Source organism: Podarcis pityusensis (genome assembly GCF_964106645.2).
Source record: "Podarcis pityusensis genome assembly, chromosome: 13".
Classification (NCBI taxonomy): Eukaryota; Metazoa; Chordata; class Lepidosauria; order Squamata; family Lacertidae; genus Podarcis; species Podarcis pityusensis.
In genome coordinates, this window is record NC_138038.1 from 38,019,299 (window position 1) to 38,046,922 (window position 27,624).

Consider the following 27,624-nt stretch of genomic DNA (forward strand, 5'->3'; position numbering starts at 1 on the left):
TACTGTAAAGTAGCTGTTAAGGATTTGTGAGCCATAAGGTTGCAAGTTCATACCTCAAAATCCACCAGCCCCTCTGCGACTCAGATAGGCTAATAATATGTGGTCTGACCTTATTAAAGGTAAAGGTACCCCTGACCGTTCGGTCCAGTCACGGACTCCTTTGGGGTTGTGGCGCTCATCTCGCTTTACTGGCCAAGGGACCTGGAGTACAACCTCCGGGTCATGTGGCCAGCATGACTAAGCTGATTCTGGTGAACCAGTGCAGCACATGGAAACACCATTTACCTTCCCACCACAGTGGTACCTCTTTATCTATTTGCACTTCGTGCCTTTGAACTGCTAGGTTGGCAGGAGTAGGGACCGAGCAATGGGAGCTCACCCCGTCACGGGGATTCAAACTGCTGACCTTCTGATCTGCAAGCCCTGGGCTCTGTGGTTTAACCCACAGCACCACCTGCATCCCTTGTAACCTGACCTTATTAGGTTGTTGCAAATACTTAGGGTAGGAGTGGGTAACCTGGGGCCCTTCAAGGTGTTACCAGACTCCAGTTCCCACAAGCCCCAGCTAGCATGGCCAAATTTCAGGGATGATGGGAGCTGTAGTCCAACAATATCTGGAAGGCATGAGTTTGGGGCAAGTGTCACTGTATTGTATCCTCTCTGTATTGCAAAGGAGTGGCTAAGGGCAAATCCAGGCTATGAGAAAGAACAAACTTGAGAGAGGAACCAGCAGCTTGGTGCCCTTGATCTTGAGGCCTTATTTACATAGGTGACAGAATGAGGTAGCAGAATGGGTTGTACCACTTCAAATTACAGGTATGTGGGACGGAGGTTGTTAGAAACAAATATATATTCCCACATGTAAACAGAATACAACACTAGCAAGTAGGAATGGCTAGATGCTCTCCAGCTAGCTTGGTTTGCAAGGACCTTTATGGATTTTAAACAAAGGGGAAGATCTAAAAATACCACCCACCTGACGTAGAGTATGAGTTGGTTAAGCCCAGGCTACCACTTCAGTTTGGTTTCATAGGTAGGCCAAGGCCCTCCTAACAGACAACAAATGAGCATGGCTGAAGCATCTATATGGCAGCCGAGGAAGGCATCCTGCAACATTCCCGGGTTGAGAATCCTAGCCAGGCAGCCAATTGTGGCGAGGGGAAAAGGTGTGGAAAGGGAATAGCCTTTCCTCTAGTTGAGTCCAAAGGGACTTGCTGTCCACACCCAAGGCATCATCCCTTCCATGAATGGTTACGTAAGACATGCTCGCAGGTTATTTCAAGCCACTGCCCCTTTAAGGTGCCAGTATGAATTGCTCCCACATCACAGGGTGCATAATCATTCAGCCCAAAAGCCCACCTTGCACCTTATCGTATGCAGAGGAACCCGATCTGCTAACAGAACCAGCCTGCAGCACAGACAAGGCCATAAATCACTCAAGAGGCAATCCAGTGGCCCATTTTGCCCACAACAACCAGTGCTATTTGAACCCAAAGCACACTCTCAAGGTCCCAAGAGATACTGGGAGGAAATAGCAAACCCTTGTAAGACTGTGAGCAACCACATCCAATCTTGTGTCTTTTGTCTGTATACACTTCCAATGCACACTGGACAAAATTAAATCAGATTTTTATGGGAGTGTGTGTGTGGGTAGAGTGGGGTTGGAGTCTGGAAGGAGCTTGCCCACTCAGATCTCCCGACACCTGGAGGGCCCCACATTTGTTACCCCCATCTTAGCCAGTCCTAAGAGTTACTGTTGGAAGCCCTTGTTCTTCTGCCTAGGTATGACTTACTGGTGTGGGTGGAGGAGGAGGGGGACTTCATATTCTTATTCCTGTGGTTCTAATCCTAACTTACCTCGACATTTCCACCTTCAAAGCACTCCGGCCTCTGATTTTGTACAAGGGGAGCTCAAAACAAAGGGGTTTGTCACCTCAGGAGAGGCTCAGTCTCGTAGGAATTCACTGCATAGGGAAATGATGGCCTAAGTCATGGATGGAGACCCTGCCGCCCTCCAGATTTGCTAAGGTGCCATTTCCAGTCGCTCTGAGCCAGCACCGCCAGTAGTGAGAGATGTCAACAAGTTGTAGCCCAGCAACAATCGTGGGGTAGGGCAGCACACAGGCTCCGCTTTCAAGGTTGAAATGATGAACATCGCCCTCATCTTCCTCCCACCCGAGCCCAGCTCTGCCCTTCTCCCTCAAAAGCAAACCCAGGGGCCAAAGCCTTTGGGTGCCATAGAAGAATTTCCATTTATTTCATTTCATTAATAGCATTTTTCTGATGCATACCAGGGTAGGCTTGGGGGTCGGGGTGGGGAAGATAACGGAAGGGGTGGGGTAGAGCCAAGAGGGGGAGGGTCACATACAGCCACTCTTCCCCACCCCAACCCCTTGACCAATGACACAATGATTCTGCAAATATACTGACTGGTGTCGGGAGAAAATTATCCCCTGGCATGATTGGGGTTTTTTGGGGGGTGGGGTGGGGGTGGCGGCAGCAGCAGCAGGGAGATGTAGGATGTCCCACCCACTTCAGAAACACAATTGCAAGAGATTTGGGGTGGCAGAGGGTGGGGGAAGAATGAGGGATTTAGCAGATTGTCCTGGGTGCTAATGAGTAAGCGCCCCCACCCCCCGTAGCATAAAATAAGAATCGACAATCACTTACAGCAGCAACACATATACACATACACGCACGCACGCACACAAACACGCACACGCAGCCTCGGACCTTCCCTTTCCCCACAAGCTGTTGGCTCCCAAAGGGCCAGAATCAGGCCACCTACCCATCTCCCCCCTCCCTCCCTCCCTCCTTCGAGTCTTGAAGAATGGTGGGGGCTTCTTCACTGTGCTGTCGGAGCAGACGGAGGACTCCGCTGTTTTACAAGTCAAAGATGGCACGTCCTCTCTGGGGTCTCGAGTGGGTCAGCAGTGGGAGCAACACCCCCACCCCCCAAAACCCCCCCACATGCACACAAAGGAGGAGGCTGCAGCAGGAAGGGGAGAAAAGTAGGTCACGTGTGGAGAGTGGACGGCTCAGACTGCATTTGATCACCCCCTGTGCGAAGAGTGCTGCAAAGTGGGGTCCCTGGGTTGTGGGTGTGGCTGCGTGTCCTCTCCTCTCCCCCCGCCCCCCCCCGGCTCCCTTTTCAAGCAATGCGCACTGTTGGCATAAGAGAAAGAGAGGGAGAGGGAGAATTTCCTCCTCCGCAGGGACATTGTTGCTTTGTCCACACTCATCATCCGAGTCCTCACCCTGGCCTGCTGCAGTCCAGAAATGGAGAAGGGCGGCTGGGCTTTACAGATCCCCTGCCGTTCCACATCTGGCAGGGGGCCTTTGGCTGTTTCTGGGCTTCCACAAAGCAGGCCAAGAGAGAGGGAGAGACTCAAATTCTGCAATAGTCCCCCCCTCCCTCCCCGGACACGTTGCTGTTGGAAAACTTTTTCTTTTTTTAAGGTTCTCAAGAGTATCGATCCTCCAATGGCTTCCAGGTTCCTTCTTCACAGCAGACTGTGTTGGCTGTTCCAAGTCCCCACCCCCAGATGCTCCAATAGGGCTCCACAATCCTTGCAAAACGAAACAAAAATGGTGGCTCCCTTCGGCCCGGGAGTCTGCAGAGGGCAGGCGGCAAAGTGTAGCGGTGGCCTCGTCGCCCTGTGAGGAATGATGGTCCAGCCCCACTTTCCAGATCCAGCTTTTGGTCTCTGACCGCAGATTAGTGGTATCCCGCCTGGCCCCGGAGACGGAAGAGACAAGTATTCCCAGTGTCTCAACCATTCCCAGGTGTAGTGAAGGGGATTCACTGACATCACCCCCTTAGTGGAAAAAAAAAAGAAGAGGCAGAGAAGGGCTGGTCCCAGCACAGGGGTGGGGCAGGAGGGGATGGAGATGTAACCAAACATCTGGAAGGGAAGTGGGGGAGTGCCTACCAAAATAAAATCATAATTTAAAAGGACAGCGTCCATCTGTCTCTCCCCACCCTCCCCCTACCCACAAGGAAACTTTGTTTGGAAGGGCCTGGGAGGCAGGTAGAGGAACACGGCCACTTCTCTTCCTCCATCCCTTCTGCAAAAGGGAAGAGAGAGAGAAAGAGAGAGAGACTTATGAAGGAAGGTGTGGGAGGGGTTGACCAAAATATGATAATCCCCCCTCGCCTTTCAACATGGGAAGGGTTTCTGTGGCCAATACAGGAGAGGGCACAAAGAACAGCAACAACAACCACCTGCCTTTGGAGAAGACCAACACACACACCCCTCAACACCCCCCACAACTCTAGATCTGTTGTTGGTTCGTAATTCCCTCCCCTCAAATGTGACGCTGAAACCTCAACTTGAGTTAGAGAAGGGAGCTGCCCCTGATGCCGACAGAGGACAGCAGAAATGGGGTCTCCCAGCTGCCCTGAAGAGCAGCGGGGGAGGGGGGAAGGAGGAGCTCTTCAATTAAGCCCCCAAACCAAAACCAAAAAGAGAAAAAATTAAGTCCACCCTACCCCCAACATGGGGGTGGAGGAGCTCGCAATAAGGACTTAAGTCTCTTCCCTTCCTTCTCTCTCCCCCCGCCTTCCCGGCTGCCCCATTTTGTGGGTGGAAACTAAGGCCCCCCCCTTTGCAAACTGGGAATGTGGGGGGGTGACAAGGGGGTGTCATCCCCACAGGGCTAAAAGATCCCCCTGATTATAGCAAGAAGGGGTTGGTGCTGCCCATGGAGGCGGCTGAGGTGCTGCTGGGGACGACGCCAGTGGGCGGCAGGCTCTGAGGGGGCAGGCCCATGGCAGAGAGCCCCATAGTCGGGACAGCGCCCAAAGGCTGCACCCCTACCATGGGGGAAACGGAGGCCAGGGGCATCCCGGGGGCCATGGGGGAGACAGAGACCATAGGAGCTGCGGCGGGGAAGGCAGGGGGCGCCGGCTGAGACAAAGGGAGGACCGGACTGACGCGGAGCTGGTTGAGCGAAAGCGGAGCAGCTGCCGTCGCCTGGAAGGGGTTTGTAGTTGAGGCAGACGCGGCTGGGGCTGGGGCTGAACCTGCAGCAGATGATAGAGGAGAGAGAGAGAAAGGAGGAAGAAAAACAAGTTAAAAGGAACCCAGAAGTCCTGGGTCGATGCCTCCCACCCTCAACTCTCAGGAGCCTTGGTTTCCTCTGCAGCCCCATAAAACATCATCAAGCTCTGCAGGATCAGGCCAGTAGCCCATCTAGTCCAGCATCCTGTTCTCACAGTGGCTTGAGATTCCCAGAAGCCACTGTGGCTAGCAGCCATTGATAGCCTTGTCTTCCATGAATATCTCTAATCCTCTTTTAAAACCATCCCAGTTGGCGGCCATCACTGCCTTCTGTGGGAGTAAGTTACAGTGTTTAACTATGCGCTGAAGCACGGAGAAGTATGTCCTTTTCTCTGTCCTGAATCTTGCTGCTCAAGCCCATCCCGGAAGTTACTGCGTATCAACCCTGCTCTGCTTTCACCCACCAAACTCAAGCTAAAGGAAGGCCTGGCTTAAAGCAAAGAGGACTTGTCTCATTTGCGCCTTATAAACAAGGCCAGTAATACTGAAATGACCTGTGGCTCCTACATCCAAATCTACTGCATGAGCCTCCAAGGAGCCAGAAGTTGTGCTTCCCAACCTCCCCGCTCCAAGCTCAAACCTCAGGCTGGGAGCAGGACAGGGCGGTACGGAGTAGTAGAGGAGGTTTACGCATGTTTGTGAAGCAAGTTTCTAGGCCTCATGGCTGTGATGTTATGCATGAAGGTGCTGGGCAGAAGATTTCTGGTGGGTAAGGTGGGGTCTCTGCCTTGGTTAATGCCTCATCGCAACAATGAGACTCAGTATGGTGACATTACACAAAATAAGCTGCACAAACCAACTTCATCTGCATATTTCTCCCTGGTTTACCCTGGAAGAGATTTTTAAGCCCATCAAGAGGTTTGCTTTTAATCCTGCTTCAAAACAGCAAGCCCCATAAATAGGGGGCCAGACAAGAGAGTCCTGGCAAGAGTTTCCTGCCCAACGAGAGTCATGCAGATATAAGAAGAGGTGGTTCTTTCCCTCCCCGTTCTGACTTGTATGACTCAGCCAAACAGAACTAAGGAGATATCCTTCTCTCTGCCCTGCTTGAACCCCCAGAGTGCCCTGGCCCCAGAGCACTTACCAGGGGCTAAGAAGGGGTTGGAGGCCTTTGCAATGCTAGAGGCAGTAGAAGGCTTGCTGACCAGGGAGTCCAGGTCGACGAGGGCAGCGTTGGGGCCCAGAAATGACTCTGGGGTCTTCCGCGTTGGCTTGGAGATCTCGGGCAGCGACCCGCCCATGGAGGCCATGTCAAAAGTGTTGGGGCTGTCAGTGCCACTGCCAGGTCGGCAAATGGGCACCTCCCCGGCTAAGAGGGACAGCTCACCTAAAGAGAGAGGGAGAGAGAGAGATTGGTGGGGGCAGACAGGAAAGAGTGGTGAGAGAAGGGAATGGAAGATGCAGAAGAGCACAGGGAACGTGGAGGGAAAAGACAAAGGCCAGCAGAGATACACCCTTCAGTTTCTGCAACAGTCATAGGCACATGCTCCCAATTTGAATCATGCAAGGGTCAGACAAGAAGCCGGAAAGAGGGTGGGTGGGGGGTGAGAAGGGGAGAAAGAAAGAGAGAGACCCCTCTTCAAAGTACATGCAGGAACAAAACTGGTCCGTGGGGTGTCACTTCTGAGCTGAGTTTGGCTGACCCAAGAGAGGGCAGAGGGCAATGCCAGGAAACGCTGCCACCCAGTCCCGGGGGTCGAGAGTAAGGAAAGTGGCAGGCAAGAGACGGGGACATGCAGGGCAAAGTGGAGGTGCAGAGGTGAGAAGGCGGAGCCATGCAGGGAGCAGGGCTCACCTGTGCTGCTCCCAGATTTGGGCAGTGCCGGGCGCAGGCTGTCGAAATCAGAGAACTCGTCCCCATCCCCGGGGCTGCCAAACTGCTCAAAGCCTCCGCCAGCTGGAGGGGAGGGACAAGGCAGAAGGGGGAAGGGGGTGGGCCAGCAGGGTTAACAGGGGAGCAAGGGCGGAAGGGACCCGTTCCCCGCAGACTCACACCATCCTGCGCTGGGGGTCCGTTCCCTGCATCTCGTTTGTGGGGTAAGGCACCCAGGAGCCCCACTTCCCAGCCGGCCTGACCCAAGCCTCCCTCCACCAGGCCGAGGGGCTCAGGAGCCCTCGCTGTCCCTCACCCGCTGTGCCGTTCGTGCTGGGCTTGGAAGGGGAGCCACCCCAGGGATCAGAAAACGTGGATGCCGGAGCCCAAGGATCGGGCGCTGGTTTCCCTTGGGAAGTGGGAGCTGGTCCAGATGACCATGGATCTGTGGGTGGCGTTGCCGTGGTCCCAGAGGAACCTCCACCTGGGGAAACATCAAGCGCATCAGACTTTATCAATGTCTGGGGAAACAGCCTGTCCGCTGTGCATCAGGATGGACGTTTATGCGTTTGTGTTACACCTAGGAGTCCCAGGTTGACGCAGACAGAACGGTAATTTAGTTCTCAGTGGCCAGTGGGCGTCCTGCCTGAGATGGTAAGAAAGCTCTGCGACAAGAGATCGCTGCATCTTTGCGAGGTTTGAACACACACAGGGAGCTGCTGCCTTATACCGAATCGGACTGCTGGTCTTTCTAGGCCAATGATGTCTGGCAGCAGGCGGGAGTTGTGTTCCCATTGACTGATAGTTTTAGCTGGGGTGGGGGTGGGGTGGCCCAAGGAAGGAACCCGGGGCCTTCTAAGCACAAAGCAAATGTTCTCACCATGGAGCCACGGCAAATAAAATAACACCACCCATCAAACAGGGTAAAATGATGAATTGCCTACTAGTAAAAAAAAGGAAGGGAAGGGAGAATCTTGAAAGGAAAATTGCTGCAGAGCCGAAGCACAAGAGCTATCATTTAAATGTATATCCTGCCTGTCTTCCACCACACAGAGGAAAGGGGTGGACAGAGAAACCCATAAATGCCCCATAAAATGTATCTTTTTTCCTGGTAGGGGGCAGGAGAGAAATGAGCAAGTGAGGAAGGTCACCTAAGCCCTTTCAGTTAACCTGATTTTAAACAAAAGGCTTAAATGCTGAATCATGTTTATCATATCCTGATCTGTTCCGTCACTTCTCGCTCTTACCTTCAGGTTTCCATGGGTCACTGCTTGCAGCCGGGGCACCTCCCCATGGGTCTGGGGGGGCTGCAGGAGGTGCCGCAGAGGCCCCCCACGGGTCTCCTGTAGGGGCTGCTCCGGTAGCAGATGGTCCCCATGGGTCAGTGGGAGCTGCGGATACAACTGGGGCAGAGCCACCCCAGGGGTCAGCGGGAGCAGGAGGGCCACCCCAGGGGTCCGCAGTGGGAGGGGCGGTGAAGACCTCCGCAAGATCCATGAGGGATGACTGCATGTGGGGCAGGTGGGGAAGGAATGTGGGAGACAGGCAGAGAAATGGGTCAGGGAATTAATCACGTCTCTATTGTCCCATTTGGAAAACAGTGACAACCCCCCCAATACCGCCACGCCCTCCGCTTTATAATACCCCAAGAGCAAGAATGGCATCGTGGTTAGAGTATCAGCCTCGTCTACCTCATAGATTACTATGGGTGAGTAAACACTGTACCCCCATTTTGAGCTCATTGAAAGGAAAGGTGGGGTGTATCTCCATCTCAAAGGAATAAATAGTGCAGGTCAGTGGTTAGAGTGCCAGATTAGGCCCGGGGAGGTCAAGGTTCAAATCTCCACTCAGTCCCTGGGTGGTCCTGGACTAGTCTCTCTCTCTCTCAGCCTAGCAAAAAGGGGTAGGGAAATCTACGTACATGGGAGGAGAAAATGGACAACTGTCACATGGTTACTACCCAGAGCACCTCCTTGGCAGGAAAAAATAAAAATAAAAGTTTCAGATGGACATTAAAGTGCTGCCTTGCAGGATCAAACCAAGGCCTGTGTACCTGGCAATTCTGCCTCCAACAATGGCCCCCCTTACTATTCTCCTCTCCCCTCCCTGCCCCAGGTACCCATCCAGAGCCACCTGCCCGCTCCACCCTCACCTCCTCCTTGGCAGGCACCGTCTCCTTTTTGCTCTCCTCAATGGCCATCTGGAGTCGTAGGTCATCCCCACGCCGGATCCGCTCTTCCTGCAAGGGGATTGTGGGAGGGACAAGAGGGCATCAACAGCGATCGTGGGCCAGGGGCAAAGCAGTTCACTCACCTTCAGGAGAGGCAGGCAGTGCGGAGGTTCCATGGCCCAGCCTTCGCCCAGCCTGGTGCCCGCCTGGCACCTAGGGCCAAAGCCACCCTCCCTAGCTAGGAAGGGTTGTGCTGGCTGGGGCTGGTGGTTTTGGTGCAGGGCAACAGGCTGGGCGAGGGCCTGCTGCAGGCCGTGTGCCAGATGATGCTTCAAGCAGCTGCCACTATGATTCTGTCCAACTCAAGAGGGCAATCCGGAGAGCCGAGGAAGGAGCCAAGGGCTGCCCAGCTCCTCCCACCCCCACCCCTTCATGGGAGCCCTGATTCGTTCCCCCCTGCAACCCCCCTTGAAAATGCAGGTGCCCAAGCGAACAGCACCTCATCTACATTTGCCTCCCTTCTTGGCATTCTGGCTCCAAGACCACCCGCCCCCCCCAATGCTGAAGTGGCTTGGCCAGCCTTGGCCTTTCTGTTCTGGTGTTTCCCCTTAACTTCTCCCTTCCTCCATGCTGCTGGTTGAAGCTAGTAAGCTCCACTCGCAAAGGGAGAAAGCGGAAGTCTTCCTCTCTCCTTACCCTCAAGCTCTAACCAGGCCTTTGCCAACCTGGTGTTTTGGACTACAACTCCCATCTGCTCTGGCCGGCCCGGTTGGGGCTGATAGGAATTGTAGTCTGAAACATCTCAGGGCTCCAGCTTGGCAAAGCTGCTCCAATCTGTTAACTACCACCTTCCTCATCCTCCGCTAAATATCCACCCACCCCAAAACTCCCTTACTCCAAGGGATGGCCTCCCCTTTCCAGCCAGCACTCCTGGCCCCCATTTCCTCATGGCTCAGGAAGCTCCTCCTCCTCCTGTCCATTGCCTCCGTTCTGCAGAAGACGCACGCAAGACCCGCCTCAGCAGGCGCCAGCGACCCATCGCCTCTCGAAGCAGCAGGACACGCGGACTGACCTGTCCTACCTTCCGGGCCTCCCTCGGAAGGGGAAAGGCACCTCGGGAAATCTTGACTCTACACAGCGGGACAATTAAAGAGGTCTAAAAGTGAAAAATGGAGACACGGCACCCCTGTTGCCATCGCTCTGCTTCGGGACGTGGAGAGAGAGAGAGAACGCTGAGTTAGTGGGGAAAGTGTGAGGCTGGGGCCTGCTCTGGGGCCGGGGGTGGAAAGTGGTTTAGTTGATTATTTCGAGAGGAGGAGCTGCTGCGGGTGGGGGGCAGGAGGTGTGCGTCTAACCTTGTCATGTTCCTCTTTGCTCAAGCTAAGGGCTAGCTGGAGCTGTAGGTCCTCGTCGGCCACTGCAGGGGGCTGGGGGGGAAGAAACACAACGTAAGAGACATGGAATGGAGCTCGACACAGCAGAGGGAGGGAGGGAGGGAGGGAGGGGCAGAAGGAAGGAAGGAGAAGGTGGGCGGACTGCAGGCACCTCCACTGCACACAACCCAATATCGCCACGTTCTGCGGCAAACGCCCATTCGATTAGCGGTCCCCTTACCACCCGGATTCTCAGCTCTCTCCATCCATTGTGCTTCCCCTCTGCTCGGCTAAAGTATTCTTCAGTGTGGTTGGGGGAACTACCTTCCCTCCCAGGGACACTTGTGCTATTTGGGGAAGCCCTTGAACCACAGCCCCTTAAACACTCCAATTCCCCCAAGTTGTCTACGCAAGCTGCGTTCACGTGAACAAAAGCAAGCTGCTTGAGGGGTGTGATCTAGGAGAGATTCAAGGAGGAGCAAGCTTCACGAGATTGTAAAGAGGCCAATCCCAGAATCTTTCTCCCCAATCACACTTTAATAAATCCCCGGCAAGACGTAGAAATCGCAGAGAGCTAATACGGTTTAGCAGCTACAGGGCAAAGCTTCAACGTGAGAATCTGGGTTCAAATCCCACAGAAGCCTTGGTGCCGTCTGTTTAGCCTTCCTTACAGGGGTGCTGTCAGGGTAAAGGTGGCACCGGGGATCCCTGGACAAGCAGGATACAGAGGTGACGTTGAGCCCCGCTCTTCCCGCATGCTAGGAGAAACTGCCTTCTAGAGAAGCAGACATCCTCTATGGCAGGAAGAAAGGCACTTCCTTCTGGATTTACAAGTGAATAACCTGTGACTCCAGATGTTGGACTACAGCTCCCATCAGCCCTGACCAGCAGCCATGCTGCCTGGGAGCTGATGGGAACTGGAGTCCAGCAACACATATAGAGGGTCGCAGGTTCAGTGCCCCTGTCACATAGGAAGCTGCCTCCTACAGAGTCAGACCACTGGTCTACCTAGCTGTGCATTTTCTACACTGACTGGCAGCATCTCTCCGGGGCTTCAGGCAGGAGTTTTGCCTCGTCCTACCTGGAGATGCCAGGGATTGAACCTGGAACCTTCTGCATGCAAAGCAGGTGCTCTGCCACTGAGCTTCAGCCCTTCATGCTGAAGGACATGCGACTCCCCAAACTATTTCAGACAGAAAGGGGGGGGGAGGAAAGGAAGAGTCGTTTGTGCCAAGGCTGGACATCTCTGGTGTAGAAACAGGCACCTCCCCCCACCCCTCAAAATAAATAAATATTTCTAGCTCAGTTCCCTGGATAGTAAAGTTAAATTGTTGTGGGTCTTTCTGTCTCTCCCCCCTCCCTTTCGGCCTTCTGTTTTGAAAACAACAAGGGCAAAGTGGAAGGAAATGCGGCATGAAGGAGGAGGAGGAAGAGGAGGGAAGTGGAAGTAAGGTGGCAAAAATAAGGAGCCAAAATTAAACGGACAAGGGTTGGGATGGGGGTAGCAAACACAATCACCCCACTTGGGAGGAGCCACAGAAAAGGAAAGGAGGCGACAAAAAAAAAGCAAGACTTAGGGTCTGATTGGCCGTGGCGTGTGTTGAGTGGCAGGTCTGGACACAGCCAATGGGAGCTGCACGCCTTATGTCCAACCTAGTGGCCCCCTCCAGAGGCTCTGGACTACAGTTCCCATCAGCCCCTGGAGGGCGACAGGTTGGGACAAAGGGCTGCCAGAATCACAGAAGTTCTGTGGGCAGGGAACTGGTGGGTGTCTGGATGGGAGACAGCTCCCTCCTCCATCCTCTCACTCAAAGGAAGAGCAGGCCCAAGTAGCATTAATTATAATTATTATACTGGATAGAGTGTGGGGCTAAAGAAAGAACCTCAAGCGCCAAGACTGATGGCTCAAGAGCAATTTGTGTTGTTCCGCTGAGAAAGACTGGCAGGCAAACCTGAACAAGGTAGCAGCCCACACGATCCTGGGTGGTTGGGGGGGGGCAGCGCTGCTAAGGAGTCTGGTGCTGCGGGAGAGGTTAACATACAACAGAAAAAAGGTAGGCAAAACCTGGTGTCTTTGAGGGGGCAGGATCAATTCGTGTGGACCCTGTGCGACAGAGAACGGAAGCATTCCCGATCTCCCCCAGCCAGGAGGGAGAGCTCGTCACCGCAGGGGGGGCTCTGTGCGAAAATCTGGATGAAAAATCTCAATCAAAAAGCCATTTCCTGCCGGGGAACGTCGGTTCAAACACATCTGTGCCTCGCTTTTGTCTCTTCCCCCCATTCCTCTCAAACCACAAGTAGTACTGAGGAAAACAAACAAATGAATAAACAGACCCACAGCTACCCTGAAACCTTTTAACATTTCTACCCAGAATGCACTGCGGCGCAAGATGGCAGCTAGCAGACCGGCCCGCTACCCATCAGCCTCTGCTCCCAACGTGGGCCAGTGGAGCGTGTGGCCAGCAACTCTAGGGTTCCGTTCCCCCAACGGGGACTGACTTCATTACCAAAATGCTTACGGAAAAGCTCAGCCGCCCACAAGGCTCTGCTAGCAGCGTCTGCCCAGAGGGGGTCACACACTAGAAACAAAGCTGGACAAGTCAATCTGTTCATTGAGTCAGCATAAATCTCATGTACTCCCTTCCCCCACCTTCCTGGTCAGCAGTTATTGTTTTTTTTAAAAAAACCAAACGAACAGGGGGCATATTTTTTAAATTGAGCAAGAGCTGGAAGGTCCAGAAGGGCTGACATTGGCCAATAGCTGAATCAGCTCTGCCCACCAATTTACAACTCCACCAAAAAATATTCATTTATGGAGGAGGCATGAACATCATGCCCTTCTGGGCCGAAATGTTAAGTATTTGATGGGGGGGGGGGGGAATTGCACACTTTCAGCAATCTGATTTGGTAAAACCAATTTATGCAACTACTACAAAAGTAACCATCTTTTAACTATTGGGGTGGCTGGTCAGGAGGGTCTGGGCCTGCTGGGCTGAAATGGATCTTTGCCCCAGGACTAATGGGACGTATTTCTATGAATTCTATACATTTTACATGGTGCTCCAAATCTCCCTGCCGCTTTCTAATTAGTGAACCTTTTTTGGTGCAGGGTGGTAAGCCATGGTGAATCTTGCAACGTGTGTGTTTTAAGTTACCAGGATCCTCCTTTTGGACTTTGTTCACTCTCTCATAAGCCAAGGCAAAGGCAAAATCTTCTTTAGCCCTCTCACTGAGTGCATCATTTTATCTGAATATTTTTTTTTAAGGCTGCTGCTCAATAAAAATATTTTCAGGCCAGTATACATAGAAAAGACAAACATTAATACCAAGCAGAATAGATAACAAAACAATGAGGCTTCCTTTTTAATGGCCAATAAAAGCACTACTATGAGGCACTTGGTAGGTAAGCACCCCTGGTGTCAACACTGTCTATAAATGAGGCCATCCCTGAAAAGGCCCCGTCTCACTTTAAATCATGGCAGACCCCAGGAGAGGATCTCCAAAGGTGATCTTGGTAGATGGACTGGGGAACATTCAGGCTCCTAGGCCTCTGGCTTTCTGGACTGTCTTACAAGCTCCTCCCAGTAAGGTCAGTAATCAGGAACAAGGGGAATATCTGAAGGGCCTCCAGTTGGCCTCAGTTGCCACTGAGGCTGAGAAAGAGGCGGCGAAAGAATCCTTTGCTTCTGTCTCAGCTTGGGAGAAAGCATACAAGGTGCAGAATTGTGTGGAGGGGAGCCTTTGGGATCATGCTATCTGGTGTGGAGGTCAAATCCACCTCCCGCCTCCTTATCATTATCCTGTGCAAATATAGTTGGTATCATCACTAAGTGTGTCAAGGGGGGGGGGATAAAAACCTGAGATGATCCACTTCCTTTCCTCTCACGAGCACCACAGATTGGCTCTTCCCTCCCTTCAACATGATTACCATGTTTGTTCCCCAAATTGCAGGGCGGTGAGGGGGGCTGCAGAAATATCAATGGGTAAGTGTGAGAGAGGTCAACAGGCTTGCCCCTGTTATTCCCATTGGTAATCATGGTGGGAGGGGGGAGCTGAATAAGGCTCAATTTCTGAATACAAGGGACTGCTCAGGAAGCAGATTAGCAGGCCACCACCTCCATGGACTGCCCGCTTCTGAGCCAGAACCAGCTGGATCTGAGGGAAAGGCTTTTCCTCTAGGAAAGTGCCAAATTAAAAGAGCTTGTAGCTCTGCTTTCCTAGTCAGCTTTTATTATTTGCCTGCAGGAGAAGCCTTGAGAACACAACAGTAGATCCCCTCATCGGGGGGAGCAGGGCGTACCCACATCTCTCTCCAAACGTCCACAACCCCCACCATCCCTTCCCTCCCTGCCCATCCAAAGAGTCGCCAGTGACAGATTTACCTTGGCGCTTACCTGCTCCGCTTCCTCTTTGCTCATGGCCAGCGCCAGCTGTAACTGCAGCTCCTCTTCCCCGCTGCTCTGGGGCCAAGCCTGCTCCGCTTCCACTGGGGCATTTGCCAAAGATGAGGAAGCTGAAGAAGCTGAGAAACAAGAAAGCGGGTGGGAAAGGAAAGGGTTAATACCACCAAGGTGGACAAGGTGTCCAAGGTGGACACAGCAGGCAGGAGAGTGCTATGGGGAGGTAGCATCACTGGAGAGAGCAAAAAGCAAACCATGGTGTAGTGGTTTTCAGAGGTTTTATTTACAATAAAGCAGTATATAATTTTTGTTAATACCTGTAAAAAAATAAAAACAGCAGAAGGACAGGCAAACTGGAATCTACCTTATAGATCTCTGGGTTATTTGCAGTAGATCAGCATGGGTTCAGACTTTCAAGAGTTAAACAATAGCAATGTAAAAAACATACACAACTGAATACCTTTTCCCATGGCTGCCCTTGTGCTAAATGCTTCTCTTTCAGCCTCAGTGTAAAACAGGACTATCAAGACTATGCTTTTCTGCAAATCAGTGTTAAACTTTTGTGTTCCTGCTCTATGGTAACTGAGGTGTAGATCTGTATTTGTAACACACACAGGTTACCCCAGTATGGGGTTTAGTGGGTAACTGACTCCATCCCCTCCCAACCCACCACTCTGAATTTGGCTCTAGCTGCAAAGCACACAATGAATCCCACAAGTTTGCCCTCCCCTACACAGCAGTGGACTAGGACTTGACTAGACCCAGCTGCCAATCTCTGCTCAGCCAGAGAATGTACAAATGGACAAGCCATAGCTTGGAGAAGGGCACCCAATTAAAACAGCGAGAAGGGTTTCCACACTGTTCAGCTCTAACACCAGGGAAGCCTTGAAGTCACGGCTGAAGCATTTCCAAATCCCAGGAAGCTGCCACATCATAGGACGGACTGAAATCCTATACAAAATCCTTAGCTGCTCAGGGGCCTGAAATTTTACTAATTCTCCACGGCAAAAAGTGACCCACTACAGAAAAAGTGGGTGTGCAGTTAACTGGCGGCAGGTTATGTTTCTCTGCCCCACAATCTCTCCAGGCCCCTTGTATTCTGGGCTCTGATGGTTCTGTGAGCTCAGTGGATTCCTGAGCAGCTAGCACTAACTTTGGCCTACTTAGAGTATGAACATATTTTATTTTTCCAGTTTTTCCAGGCTGGGAGCTGTCCCTTGCAACTTTGTCAAACACCATGCAGAGTGTAATAATAAAAAAGCAATCCTTTTTAACTTTATCATCTGCTCTGAGCCAACGGGATAAACTGCGATCAGTTTTAGAAATTTGCAGAAATTGTGGGGAAGCAGGTGGACATTTCCCCTAACCACTGGTAGGAGGCACACCTGACTGCAGCATGAGGTTCACATTTGATACATGTCAGCAATTAGTATGCGCAGGAGAGGGGTGGGGAAATAAGGACCCTGGTTCAGCTAATAGCACATGGATGGAACAGCCGTCACACCGTGGAAGATCCAGCCCCAGTCTCTGGCCAAACCTTGGCAGAGATGGCTGGGGGTGGTGACAGAGCAGAGAGAGGAGAATGGCCCAGTCGCTGTGCCATGACCTGAATAGAAGTCTACCCCACCCCCTAGACAGCCTGGCACCAACTGCCATCCCTCATTAGCGCAGGGATGCAGGCGACCGCACAAAGCAGTGTCATGGAGGTGGGATTCCGGCCATGGCTAAGACGGAGGTGGCTGAGGGAGGAAAGGGAGAGCAGTGGCTTTCCCTGCTATAGTCAAGGTCATTACAGTTTTCCTCCATTATCGCCACCACCACTTTCTCCTCACGGGAACAAGTTCTGCCAGCCTGGTACATGGATCTACCCTCAAAAGAGGAACTTGCCTGCCAGATGATTCACTAATCTTTCTCTGCGGGCATGTTTTCCCTGTCAGAGGGAAACCCGGCAGGGAACTGTTGAGTCTCTCTCTCTCTCTCTCTCTCTCTCTCTCTCTCTCTCTCTCTCTCTCACAAGCCTGGCCAAAATACAGCACTAGACCAAATTCCTCTCACAAACGGGAGGCTGCAAGCTTTTGAGCTCTGTGTCAGCTAATGGGAAAGTTATTTTGCCCACCGGGAAAAGGTTTTGTGTAACTGACGCTTGCGTGCTCTTCAGATAACGCAAATCTGTCAAAATGTACAGGGCATATTTGGAGAGCTTGGTCTCTCCCAAATCTCATCCTTGACAAGAAAGAAAGAAAGAAAGAAAGAAAGAAAGAAAGAAAGAAAGAAAGAAAGAAAGAAAGAGGTGGATTGGAATGGAAAGGAGCGAAAATGTAATTATCTCCAATGAACTAAGGGGAGTCATTGGCATATTTTAGCCTTGCTCGGGAACAAGTCCCGTCTGTTCAGTGGAGAAATGAGATACTTATTCCCAAACTTGACTGAGCTGCCACTTACTGGCTTTCTGGAGCCACACTGAGGAGTTTTGTGGGCCTGGGGAAGGGCTTAGTAAACACCAAATATGTGGCTTCCTAGGCCTCTAAGCAGACTCATACCGGCCCTGCAGTTGCCTAGCAACCACAGAATGTTCATCATCTATGTTGGGCCTATCAAAACGGCAGACTGTGGATGAGGGTGCAATTGAGGGGGGAAGAATAGTATATAAAGAGATGGGAAACAATGTGTTAATTTGGGAAACGGTAAAGGGTGATAAAAGAGCAGAAGTTGGGCTGTCGAGGTGTGGACTTTTAGGGATTCCCTCAACCTGGAACTATCCAGAGGGCTTATGTGCCCTTTTGGAACCTGTCTGGCTATTCCAATTAACAACTTAAGGGGGGGATCACTGTGGCTTTACTATATGAGCCCAAAGAAAGAGATGGTAGGCTAAAGAGTCAGTTCTCCGCAAGACCAAAGGAGAACACTTCTTGTAGGGCTGGGCTTAAAGCTCAACTGATATGACACACCCGGCATGAAAGCAGGTTCTGAATCAAGAGTTAGGATAACTGAAAGGCAAAGAGCTCAATTAATTTGCAGTTGTTTCTTAATGTCTTCCAAGCCACGTGGAAGGCTCCAGCAACTACCCTTTTGAGAAACAGTTTTTGGCTCCATCCAAGCTTCAGTCCACACACTTTGTCCTCCGAAGAGAGGCCAGCTAATGAGGAAGCCTCAGGCCTAAACCACCAATGCTGCCAGTACTAGGGACAGGCTGGGGTGGGAAGAAGAGGAAGAGAAAAATGGAACTTCTAATCTGCAACAGCAGCAGAATTCAGAACAAGCCAGATCAAGGAATCAAGAAGCTGCCTTAGAACAGATCAGGCTATTTGTCCATCTAGCCCACAGTATTGTCTACTTCAGGTGTTGGGAACCCATGGCCTTCCAGCTGTGGCTGAACGCTGACTCCCATCAGGCTTGGCCATTGGCCAGGCTTGCTGGGGCTGTTGGGATTTATCATTTAGCCACAGCTGGAGGGCCAAAAGTTCCCCCATACCTATTCTACTCTGACTGGCAGTAGCTCCCGAGCATCTCAGGCAGAACGAGGTCCCTCTCAGCACCTGATATACAACTCGTTTAAGTAAGATATGCCAGGAGTTGAACCCAAGGCTTTCTGTATACAAAGCACACGCTTGACCACTGAGATATGGCCTCTTCTCTTACTCCAAAATCAGAACTTGGGGTCACCCAATATACCTGACTGAAGTGGTGGTGGGAGCTATTTTTAAATAAAAAGTGCTCTCTACTATCTCTTCTAGTTAGGCTCTGCCCACTCTCTGCTTTTCTCATCAGGATAACCTGCCTTGTTCCAGGTCATCCTGTGCTATCCCAGCCCAAAATCACCGCAGGAATCCTGATACATCCAAGAGTGAGAGGCCAATGCTCAGGACTGCCGTAGGCTGAGTGGAACTGCTGCTGCTGCTTTTTATTTATCTGCAGTTGTGATTTTATAGTTTTAAAGTCTACAGTCCACTTTAGAAGCGACTGTATTCAGGAATTTATTGTATTGTATTTCAATCAATGGGCTTAGGAATGAGATCAGGTGGTCTGTGTGATTGAAGCATTGGACTTTGGGTGTTCACCAGAAGAATAAATAGCAGCAGACTGGCTCTCTGCACGTCGAGGGTGGGGGTGTTTTTAAGTGGGAATACGGATAAGGGGTAAATGATAAGCTCATTCAGTATGGGCTGTAGCCCTTTTATCAGACTGGAAGACAGAAATTCCCCCTGCCTCTTGCTTATTACATGCCTCTAATGTTTAACCAATTCCTCATAATTCTGCTGAGCAGTTTAGAATAGGAAGCAAAAGCTACTCCCATTTCCTTATCTCATTCTGCCCTGCCAGGCACTTTGCAAACAACAGAGTTGGAATTTGATCTGGGGGTTATCAAAATGGAAAGGGGGCACTGACAGATCACAGAGGCCTGTAACTTAGCCTCTGAGCCTGGCGACCCGCCAAGTTCAAGAGGGAGGGGAACATGGTTCTGCAGAGCCAGAGCCACATTTTATCAGGGATGAGCGGCTGTCTCTGACATTTCAGCAGGTGACATTTCAGGAGAAGAACCAACAGGGAACAACATAGGGATGGGCCCCAAAGACCTTCCCAGGACAACTTCAAGGAACAACCCAAGAGAGGAACATGTGGTTTTTCTTCTATCCAGTATCCTCACAGAAGGGTCTTTTGTACACCATCTTCTAATCTCTCCAGCCTCCTTCCCCAAGCTGCTGCTCTCCAGACGGTTTTGGACTGCAGCCGCTGTCAGTCCTATCCAGCAAAGCTGTGAGCACAAGGTTGGAGAAGGCTACTCCATGGGAACAACCCACTATTTTGCTAAGGGAGGCTATATTTTCCACCATAAGTGGTCTGGTGGCCAGAAGAATCCAGCTTCCTGTTCCTGTCCAGACTGTCGAGCTCTGCAATAAAAATATTATATCCACATCACACTTTCCTCCCATGAGGAAAGTCCAGTGGCATGCCTAAAACTCCCAATTACTGACCAGGCCTGAACCTGCTTAGCTTTACAGCTGCATCATATGGCTCAGATGATGTCCTGGTCTGGTATGACCTAGCACTAAAGAGTTTTCCAGCTACAGAAAGCACCAACACCAGACATCCCCAAACTCGGCCCTCCAGATGTTTGGGGACTACAGTTCCCATCATCCCTGACCACTGGTCCTTTTAGCTAGGGATGATGGGAGTTGTAGTCCCAAAATATCTGGAGGGCCGAGTTTGGGGGTGCCTGACCTACACAGAAGGTGAGAAGTTATTTCAGTACAGAGGAAGAAGGCCTGGGGAACTATCATTCTTCATTAGAACATAAGAAATGCTCTGCTGGATCAGACCAATGGCCCATCTAGTCCAGAATCCTGTTCTCACAGTGGCCAATTCAGATGCCTGTGGGAAGCATGCAAGCAGGACCTGAGCATAACGGCAACTCTCCCTGCCTGCAGTTTCCTGCAACTGGTATTCAGAGGCATATCAGTACCTTCCTCAAGGACTCACCTCAAGGTGCTAACTAGCAGTAGACCTTTGGTCTTCCCAGCCTGAGCAGGTGGTGGCAAGAGAACAGCGCAAGCACAAACCCACACATTCCGTTGCTGCTTTTCCTTACAAACAGAATGATGCACACTTTTGCCTAACTGCACCTTGTTTAACACTCCTCACCTCAGTTTGTTTTGCAGGTGGATCTGGCCCATGGGCTGCCTATAGCCATTCCTGCTATAGGAGACCACCTTGGAACAGGCCTTTCAAGCCTGAAGAATCTACTTTGAGTGCTTGTGGTTGTTTTTTACTAGAACCCCCAAGATCCACTAACTGGAGCCTAGTGCAAAAGGTGGACATTGGGCATTAAACCCATGCTGAACACTGGGATTAGTTCTGAAAAGCAGAAGAAAAGTGAGCTCCTTCTCCTTCCTAACAAACATTCACTCCTGGTTATAGCCACTGCCCCCAAGCCTTCTTCATGCCAGTGGTATAATTTGGAAGGGGATCGTTTTATTGTTGCCACTGTTAAACGATTGGGAATCAGAAATCTTTATCTACCTCAATTCAGTGATGATATATCAACAGGTTCCAATTCACCTGCTGCCTACCCCTGCCTTAGAACCCAAACAATCCACTCTTAACTCAATTGGGAGGGGGTCAAGGGAGAGCTCACACCTCCCCTTCTAACTGCTTGTGCTCGCTACAAACGACATTTGAAAAATTATTTCTATATAAAAACGTTTATCCCATCCCCCTTGAGTTGGGTTTTATGTAGTGTACCTTGCAGTTTGGTTGTGCACGGGGGAGTTGAGTGTATCCTAACTGTATTATTCACACAGCAACCCTGCACAATAACTTAGGCTGTGTTAGCAGATGTGTTGCCCTCCAGATGTTGTCTAACTCCAACTCCCATCAGCCCCAGCCAGCATGGCTAAGGGTTAGGAATGATGGGAGCTGTCGTCCATCAGCGTCTGGAGGGCACCACACTGGCTATTCCTGAGCTTAGAGAAACAGCAACTGTCCTGAAGTTGCACAGTTAATTTCACAGCTATGTAGTGATCTGAACCTGCTTATACTCCATCCCAGCCAACGTGGTGCCCTCCAGATGTTTTGGACTACAACTCCCATCAGCCACCTGGGCAAGCTGGCTGGGGTCTGAAGTCTCAAACATCTGGAGGCAGCAGGTTGGCAATGGCTGCTCTTAACAGCCACACCATACAGGCTCCACAACCCATCTAAACAGTTTAGGCAACGCTTGCCAGCCTGACTGAGGCCACCCGGCTGGGAATGAGCACTCACCGGTCGCAGTCTGGGCCAGCTTCTCCTTGGTTTTGAGGGCATGGGCCCGCTCCTCCTTGAGACGCTCGTCGTCTTTGAGGAGGGCCACTAGCTGCTTGGCCTTCTCCCGCACATTGACTCCCTGGTCCTTGCCATCGCGGTCAACGTACTGGAAGTCTTTTAGCGTCTGGATGGCATAGATGTTCTCCTTGCATTGCTGCGCCACCCGCTCTGAGCCCGTCTTGATCAGGTATTCCATCAGCGTCATGGCCTGGAAGAAGAAGGAGAAAAACGGGATTCCAGCTTCCAGCACACCTGATCCCTGGCACTACTGGCTGAATGCCAACAAACATACGGAAGGTGCCAGGATGAGGAAGGTCATTCAAGTATTACGAGAGAGGGAGAAAAGATTGTGCGTAATTCTTCACAGAAGTAGAGTGGTGGAAGAGGCCCAAAGCACTAGCCAGAGGGGCTTCTAAAAATGAGATCTAACATTTGTCCAATACCAAATCAGAACAAATGTTCCAATAAGGCCAGAACAGTTAACTCCCCAACTGGCAGAGACTCTAGTCCAAGGTCCCTGGAGGGACCGCCTTCTCAGCCTTGTGCCAGCCAAGATCCTTCAGCACTTCTCTTCAAAACTTTCACTTGTCACTCTGCAACCATGAGGCTTGAATTTGGAGAACCATTGGAAAGTAGCAACGTCATCAGTTTCACCAGATATAAGAAAGCTCACACCAAGGAGAAGCAAGCACAGGCAAGGCGCTGGGGGAGCTCAAGGTTTTATATTTCCTTATGCAATGGAAAAGCAATTGCAAAGCGGTACTCATGGCGGTTTCCCTGCAGCTGAGATACCGTCTCTGTGCCTTTCTGATCTGGCCTTGCTGCCCCATCTGGCAGTAAACCGCCCCCCCCAATCATGTGGTCCCCTAAGGGTCACCAAAACCCAAACCCTGCCCTTGTCTGGGAAAAGACTGCCTATCGCTGCTTCACCCCAAGTTACCTGGGCCTGAAATTGAGGCCCTAAACAGGCAAAGGGCACATGCTACAACTGAGCTAAGTAACCTCCCTCGATTTGGCAGAGCCGCCTTTCATGACCAAGGGAAACTGAATCCACCACCGCCAAGCTCGTTACCTTATAGACATGACGCCAGTTTTTGCCGTGGTCGTTGAGACGCTTCCAGATCATGCTCATGATTTCAGAGAAGGCCACCACGTTATAAGTGAGGTCTGCGATTTCAGACATGAGGGAGCTGGACGGGCCCCAAGGGTCGTTGGACGTGGCCTCCCGCACCTTGATCTCCGCCTCAGAGTAGTTGTGCACGATGTTCTTCATCTGGCGGCGCAGCGAGGAGGTCGACATGGCGGCGGCTGTCAGAGTGGGCAGCGGGGAGGGCGGCCTCCCCTTTCCCCAAGCTTCCCGTTGACGGCTTTGAGACGGGCCCGGCTCACGCCAGGAGAGGTGGCCTCCCGGGTCCCGGCTGGCTTCCCGAGGGGCGAGGCCACCGCAGCCGCCCTGGTGCTGCTTGGCTGAGGGTCCCTAGTGTGCCGCGGGCACCCTCCGAAGCCATCCAGGCATGGCAGCCATTCCAAGACGCGCCTGGCAAGAGAAGGAGAGCAACTTTTTAGTCTGTGGTAAGAGAAACGGTCCCCTTCTCCAAGGCTTTGCTGCTTCAATCTGTTTCTCTCATTCTGATAACTCGTAAAGGATTCAGAAGGAGCCACCCTCTCCCTCAGACCAAAGGAAGTCCTCTTCCGCCCCTTCCTCTTTTCTAAGAACTCTCCCTATCTTTCCACTATCTATCAAGCTTCTCTGCACATTCTTGAGGGCTAGACACTTCAGAAGCAAACAAAACCAGGAGAGGGGGGATTCAGAACTTCTGCTGTTCAATAGCCGGGTAAGAATTTCCTGTTCTGGATTGGAAGCAAAAAGTCTCCAGTCCAGCAGTTCAAACAGAGGCGAACAACGCCCGCCTCCCCGGGCAGCCTTCCCCCAGTCTTGGTTCTCCAGAGTTTGGTGGACTACAACCCCCATCGTTCCCAAGCAGCAATGTCAGGGATGATGGGATTTGCAGTCTAACAATTTTTGGAGATCCAACCTGTTGGGATGTGAGAGGCAGCCCAAAGAGTGTCACACCCAACCCTGTTTAGGGACGGGGTGGGGAGAAGATGGGGAAAGAAGAACGATGCATGCCATACCCTCCCTCTGATCAAAGGAGCATCAGGCTCCAGGATCAAGATCCACTGTTCAGAAAATTTATTTTACATTTTTATTCCATGCTTCCTCCAAAAAGCTTAAATAGTTCCCTCCTTTTATCCTCACAACTGCCTTGTAGAATAGGTCAGGCCAACATACAGCAACCAGCCCTAGGCCACTCCAGAAAGCTATATAATCCAGCAAGGAGTTGAACCCTCCCCAATTATTTCATAACGTAACAGGAAAAAACACCCAAATAACTAATAAACCACAACACGCATTGCCAGAGGATGTTAGCAATAAGAATATTCCACCAGTCTCGATTTAAACATATAAAGTAACACAGGCAGGCCAAATGAAATTGGTGATTATAAGCCATGCTTTCAAACATAGAAAGGGCAGTGTGTGGTATTCAATCCGCTGGGTGATAGATGGTAGATGTTTGTGTGATCGCCCTAGTCTTAATTCTAGCACTCCAGCAACTACACATACATGCACACATACACAATATACACTTTCCTCAAGCTTCCTATCATCAGGTACGGGATTCAACAATCTCTCTCCGCACCTGTGGACTAGGCAAAGCTCTCGGGGTCTCTAGGAAGGGACAAGCTGCTGGGAGCCGAGAGGAGCAAAGGCTGGAAGATGTGCAACTTGCTGCATTTGTCCCAAACCCATCCGCTGCTTCCTGGAGCCCCTGGCCCTGCCTGACCCCCAAACATTCTTAAACGTCAAAAGGAAGGAAGTCCACATTGCTGAGGAATGAGTCACTGTGGCCAGATTCTGGAAACTTCCACCTTCCACCCCTTTCCGGTTTTTCTCTACGCTGCCTCCAAGCCATAGAATTCCGAAACAGACACACTGGAGGCGGCTGAAGAAGATCCAGTGGGAGAGGGCGGAGGCACACAGGCATCAACTGAGACCACCACATCATGGCATGCATGCAACACTCAGCTGAATGGAGCTTAGCTTAGTGGCGCTCCTGGCTTAGGAGCCAGCGGTTATAAATCATTGCACCAATGTGGCTCCCCATCCACCACCTACTCGTGCTAGCTGGATCAGACTATATTCTCTAAGATCTCAGTAAAAGGGGACTTCTTCAAGGATTCCAAGGGGGGCTTTGTTAAAGATAGCTTACAATTTTGTAAAGAAAAGTTATTACAGTTGGAAAGAAAGGCCATCCTAACTATTTTATTCTTCAACCTGTACGGGGAGATGGAATAACCCCTGTTATATAATAAGCCACCAAAATGACAACATCCAGAGAGCCACATATTCTACATCCCCAATGTAGAAAGATTTATTCAACATCTAGCCAAGCGCTGATTTCTTAACTGTTAAAAGGAAAGCCACTCAGAAAGTACGGTGCAGTGGTTCAGACATTTATTAAGCTTATCCTTTGCCCTTTTCTCCAAGGAGCTCAGGGCAGTGGGCTCTCTGCCCTCCCACAACAACCCTGTGAGGGAGGTCGGGCTGACAGGTAGTGACTGGTCCCAGCTCTCCTACTGAAGTCCACGGATGAGTGAGGATTTGAACTCAAGACTCCCTCAACTCAAGGGTTCAACCCAGGCACAGCCTACACGATGCCCTCCAGATGTTTCTGGACTAGAATTTCCACTATCCCTGAAGCTGGGAGCCCAACAATGTCTGGTGGGTGCCCTGTTGGCAACCCCTGCTCTAACCACTACTCCACATTGTCTCCTCTTTTATTCAAGACTGAGTTCTGTTGCTTCAACTGTGTGGAAAGGTGGGTTAAAGCCTCCTTGAACAAACCGATCCATTCCCCCCCCCACCTGTGTTGTCCCAGTGACTCTGAACTTGGCCAGAACCCCAACTCCAAATAACCTCTCAATGAACACATCTTTGGCAAAGGCCCTCCCTCCTTCACACTTTCCAAGGACAGCTACTTTTGCTAAGAGAAATGGACCGAAAGCCTCTGGTTACGGGCACTCGTTTCCCCGCCATCATTTTTTTAAATCTCCCTTCTGCCCTCCCTTCCTCCTCCTGCATCCCACAGTCTGGCAAGAGGACAGAATGATTACTTGGACTACTAAACAAAGCCTCTGGGATAAGAGATTCCACCCCTGCCAGTGTCTCGCATTTGATGAAAACTCTTAAACAATGAAAAACATGGTATTGCAAATCCAAGTGACGTTTGCAGATAACTGGAGAGATATAAAATAGTTTTCCTTGACGAAATGAGGAAAATAACTGGTTGGATGTGTGTGTGGGGGGGTGGTACTCATGAATTCATTGTGGGAGTTTAGATGAAACAGTGCCACTAAATCACTGTATCCTTACTGTAGACAGCAGGGATTACAATCCAATTAGACTCCAGATTTTTCAAGTTAACCAGCAAACTGACTGCAATGATGCTTCCCTCTCTGACAAAGACATCTGTCTGAGCCCTGCCTCCTGTCTGTTTTCACTCCAGCCTGACACCATGGAAAACTGCTGCTGCCATCTGCGTTAGACAGACCAGCGGTCTAACTTCATAGGAAAGCATGTGTAGAATCTTGCCTCCAACACAGAATGCGGTGATCCACGGAGGTCCTAGAAAGAATGTCAGGGGTTTTTTAATTAGCAAGTTGCTAGACCTCATGAATTAAGAGAAAGGCTGCTTCTACGAGTTTATTATCAGTCAGCTTCTTAGTCCACCTGAAATACTTTTTGCCTTCTTTCTCTCTGGAGGCGAACCCTGACAGTATGACCAACTGCCTCTGCCACACCTCAACATAACCCTTTTAATTGTGATCTGCCCTGCAAGCCAATCTAGACTTGAAAGGGGGGGGGGAATATATGATCATAAAATAATGGATGCGCCTATATATTTGAATGCATGCAATGTCTGTGAGAAATTTCTGTGCTTTGCAATGGATTTTGTGTACAACATTGAGTATGACGCTTGGGTAAAACTGTGGAATGAGAGTATAAAATTTACAGCGTGTACCACCTTAAGAGAGAATATAATGAAAATGATGTATCGTTGGTATCTGAAACCTGTTAAATTGGCGAGAATGTATAGGATGAGTAGTAAGACATGTTGGAAATGTTTAGATAAAGATGGAGATTTTTACCACATGTGGTGGACATGTGAGAAAATGAAACAGTTTTGGGAACTGATTTATAATGAATTGAAAAAGATATTCAAATACACTTTCCCCAAAAAGCCGGAAGCTTTTTTGCTAGGCTTGATGGGAGAGGAAATAGAAAAAGCAGATCAAAGGTTATTTATGTATGCTACGACTGCTGCCAGAACTTTGTTAGCCCAAAAATGGAAAGTACCAGATTTACCAACAATAGAGGAGTGGCAGACAAAGATGGTGGATTATGCGGAACTAGCAAAACTGACCTGCAAGATCCGAAATCAGGAGGAAACAAAATTCCAAATAGATTGGAGTAAATTTATGGACTATATAAATAATAACTGTAGAAATTTGAAGACTCTGACAGGACTCTGACAGGACTGAAATAAATATTATGACGTAGACTGACTGGATATACAGCGGTACAGTTGACTGGATATACAGTGGTACAGTCGGGTTAAGTACTTAATTCGTTCCGGAGGTCCGTACTTAACCTGAAACTGTTCTTAACCTGAAGCACCACTTTAGCTAATGGGGCCTACCGCTGCTGCCACGCCACCGGAGCACGATTTCTGTTCTCATCCTGAAGCAAAGTTCTTAACCTGAAGCAATATTCCTGGGTTAGCAGAGTCTGTAACCTGAAGTGTATGTAACCTGAAGTGTATGTAACCTGAGGTACCACTGTAGTAAGAAACTGGGGTAAGGTGACTGAAGCAAGAAAACTTGTTGAAGGGAGGGAGGGAAGTCAATGTTCGGCAGAGTGTTGGGAAAGAATGTGGGTAAA

General features: G+C 50.6%; 1 protein-coding gene across 9 annotated transcripts in view; it reads right to left on the reverse strand.

Annotated features, from left to right (window-relative positions):
* Window positions 1–2,227: 2,227 nt before the first annotated feature.
* EPN1 (epsin 1) overlaps window positions 2,228–27,624 on the reverse strand; it is a 32,262-nt gene continuing 6,865 nt past the window's right edge. Inside the window, exons 2-13 of one of the 9 annotated variants that reach the window (XM_080978109.1) lie at window positions 22,693–23,157; window positions 21,579–21,828; window positions 14,814–14,941; window positions 14,277–14,384; window positions 11,501–11,602; window positions 10,402–10,473; window positions 9,029–9,115; window positions 8,124–8,382; window positions 7,193–7,360; window positions 6,859–6,960; window positions 6,148–6,390; window positions 2,228–5,026 (exon numbers count right to left, since the gene is read on the reverse strand). In XM_080978109.1, coding sequence (XP_080834235.1) covers window positions 4,677–5,026; window positions 6,148–6,390; window positions 6,859–6,960; window positions 7,193–7,360; window positions 8,124–8,382; window positions 9,029–9,115; window positions 10,402–10,473; window positions 11,501–11,602; window positions 14,277–14,384; window positions 14,814–14,941; window positions 21,579–21,828; window positions 22,693–22,920 — 2,097 coding nt within the window. In that variant the 5' untranslated portion in view covers window positions 22,921–23,157 and the 3' untranslated portion in view covers window positions 2,228–4,676. Of the gene's footprint in view, window positions 5,027–6,147; window positions 6,391–6,858; window positions 6,961–7,192; window positions 7,361–8,123; window positions 8,383–9,028; window positions 9,116–10,401; window positions 10,474–11,500; window positions 11,603–14,276; window positions 14,385–14,801; window positions 14,942–21,578; window positions 21,829–22,692; window positions 23,158–27,624 lie in introns of all 9 variants that reach the window. The other 8 variants (XM_080978108.1, XM_080978110.1, XM_080978112.1 and 5 more) reach the window with 8 other exon arrangements.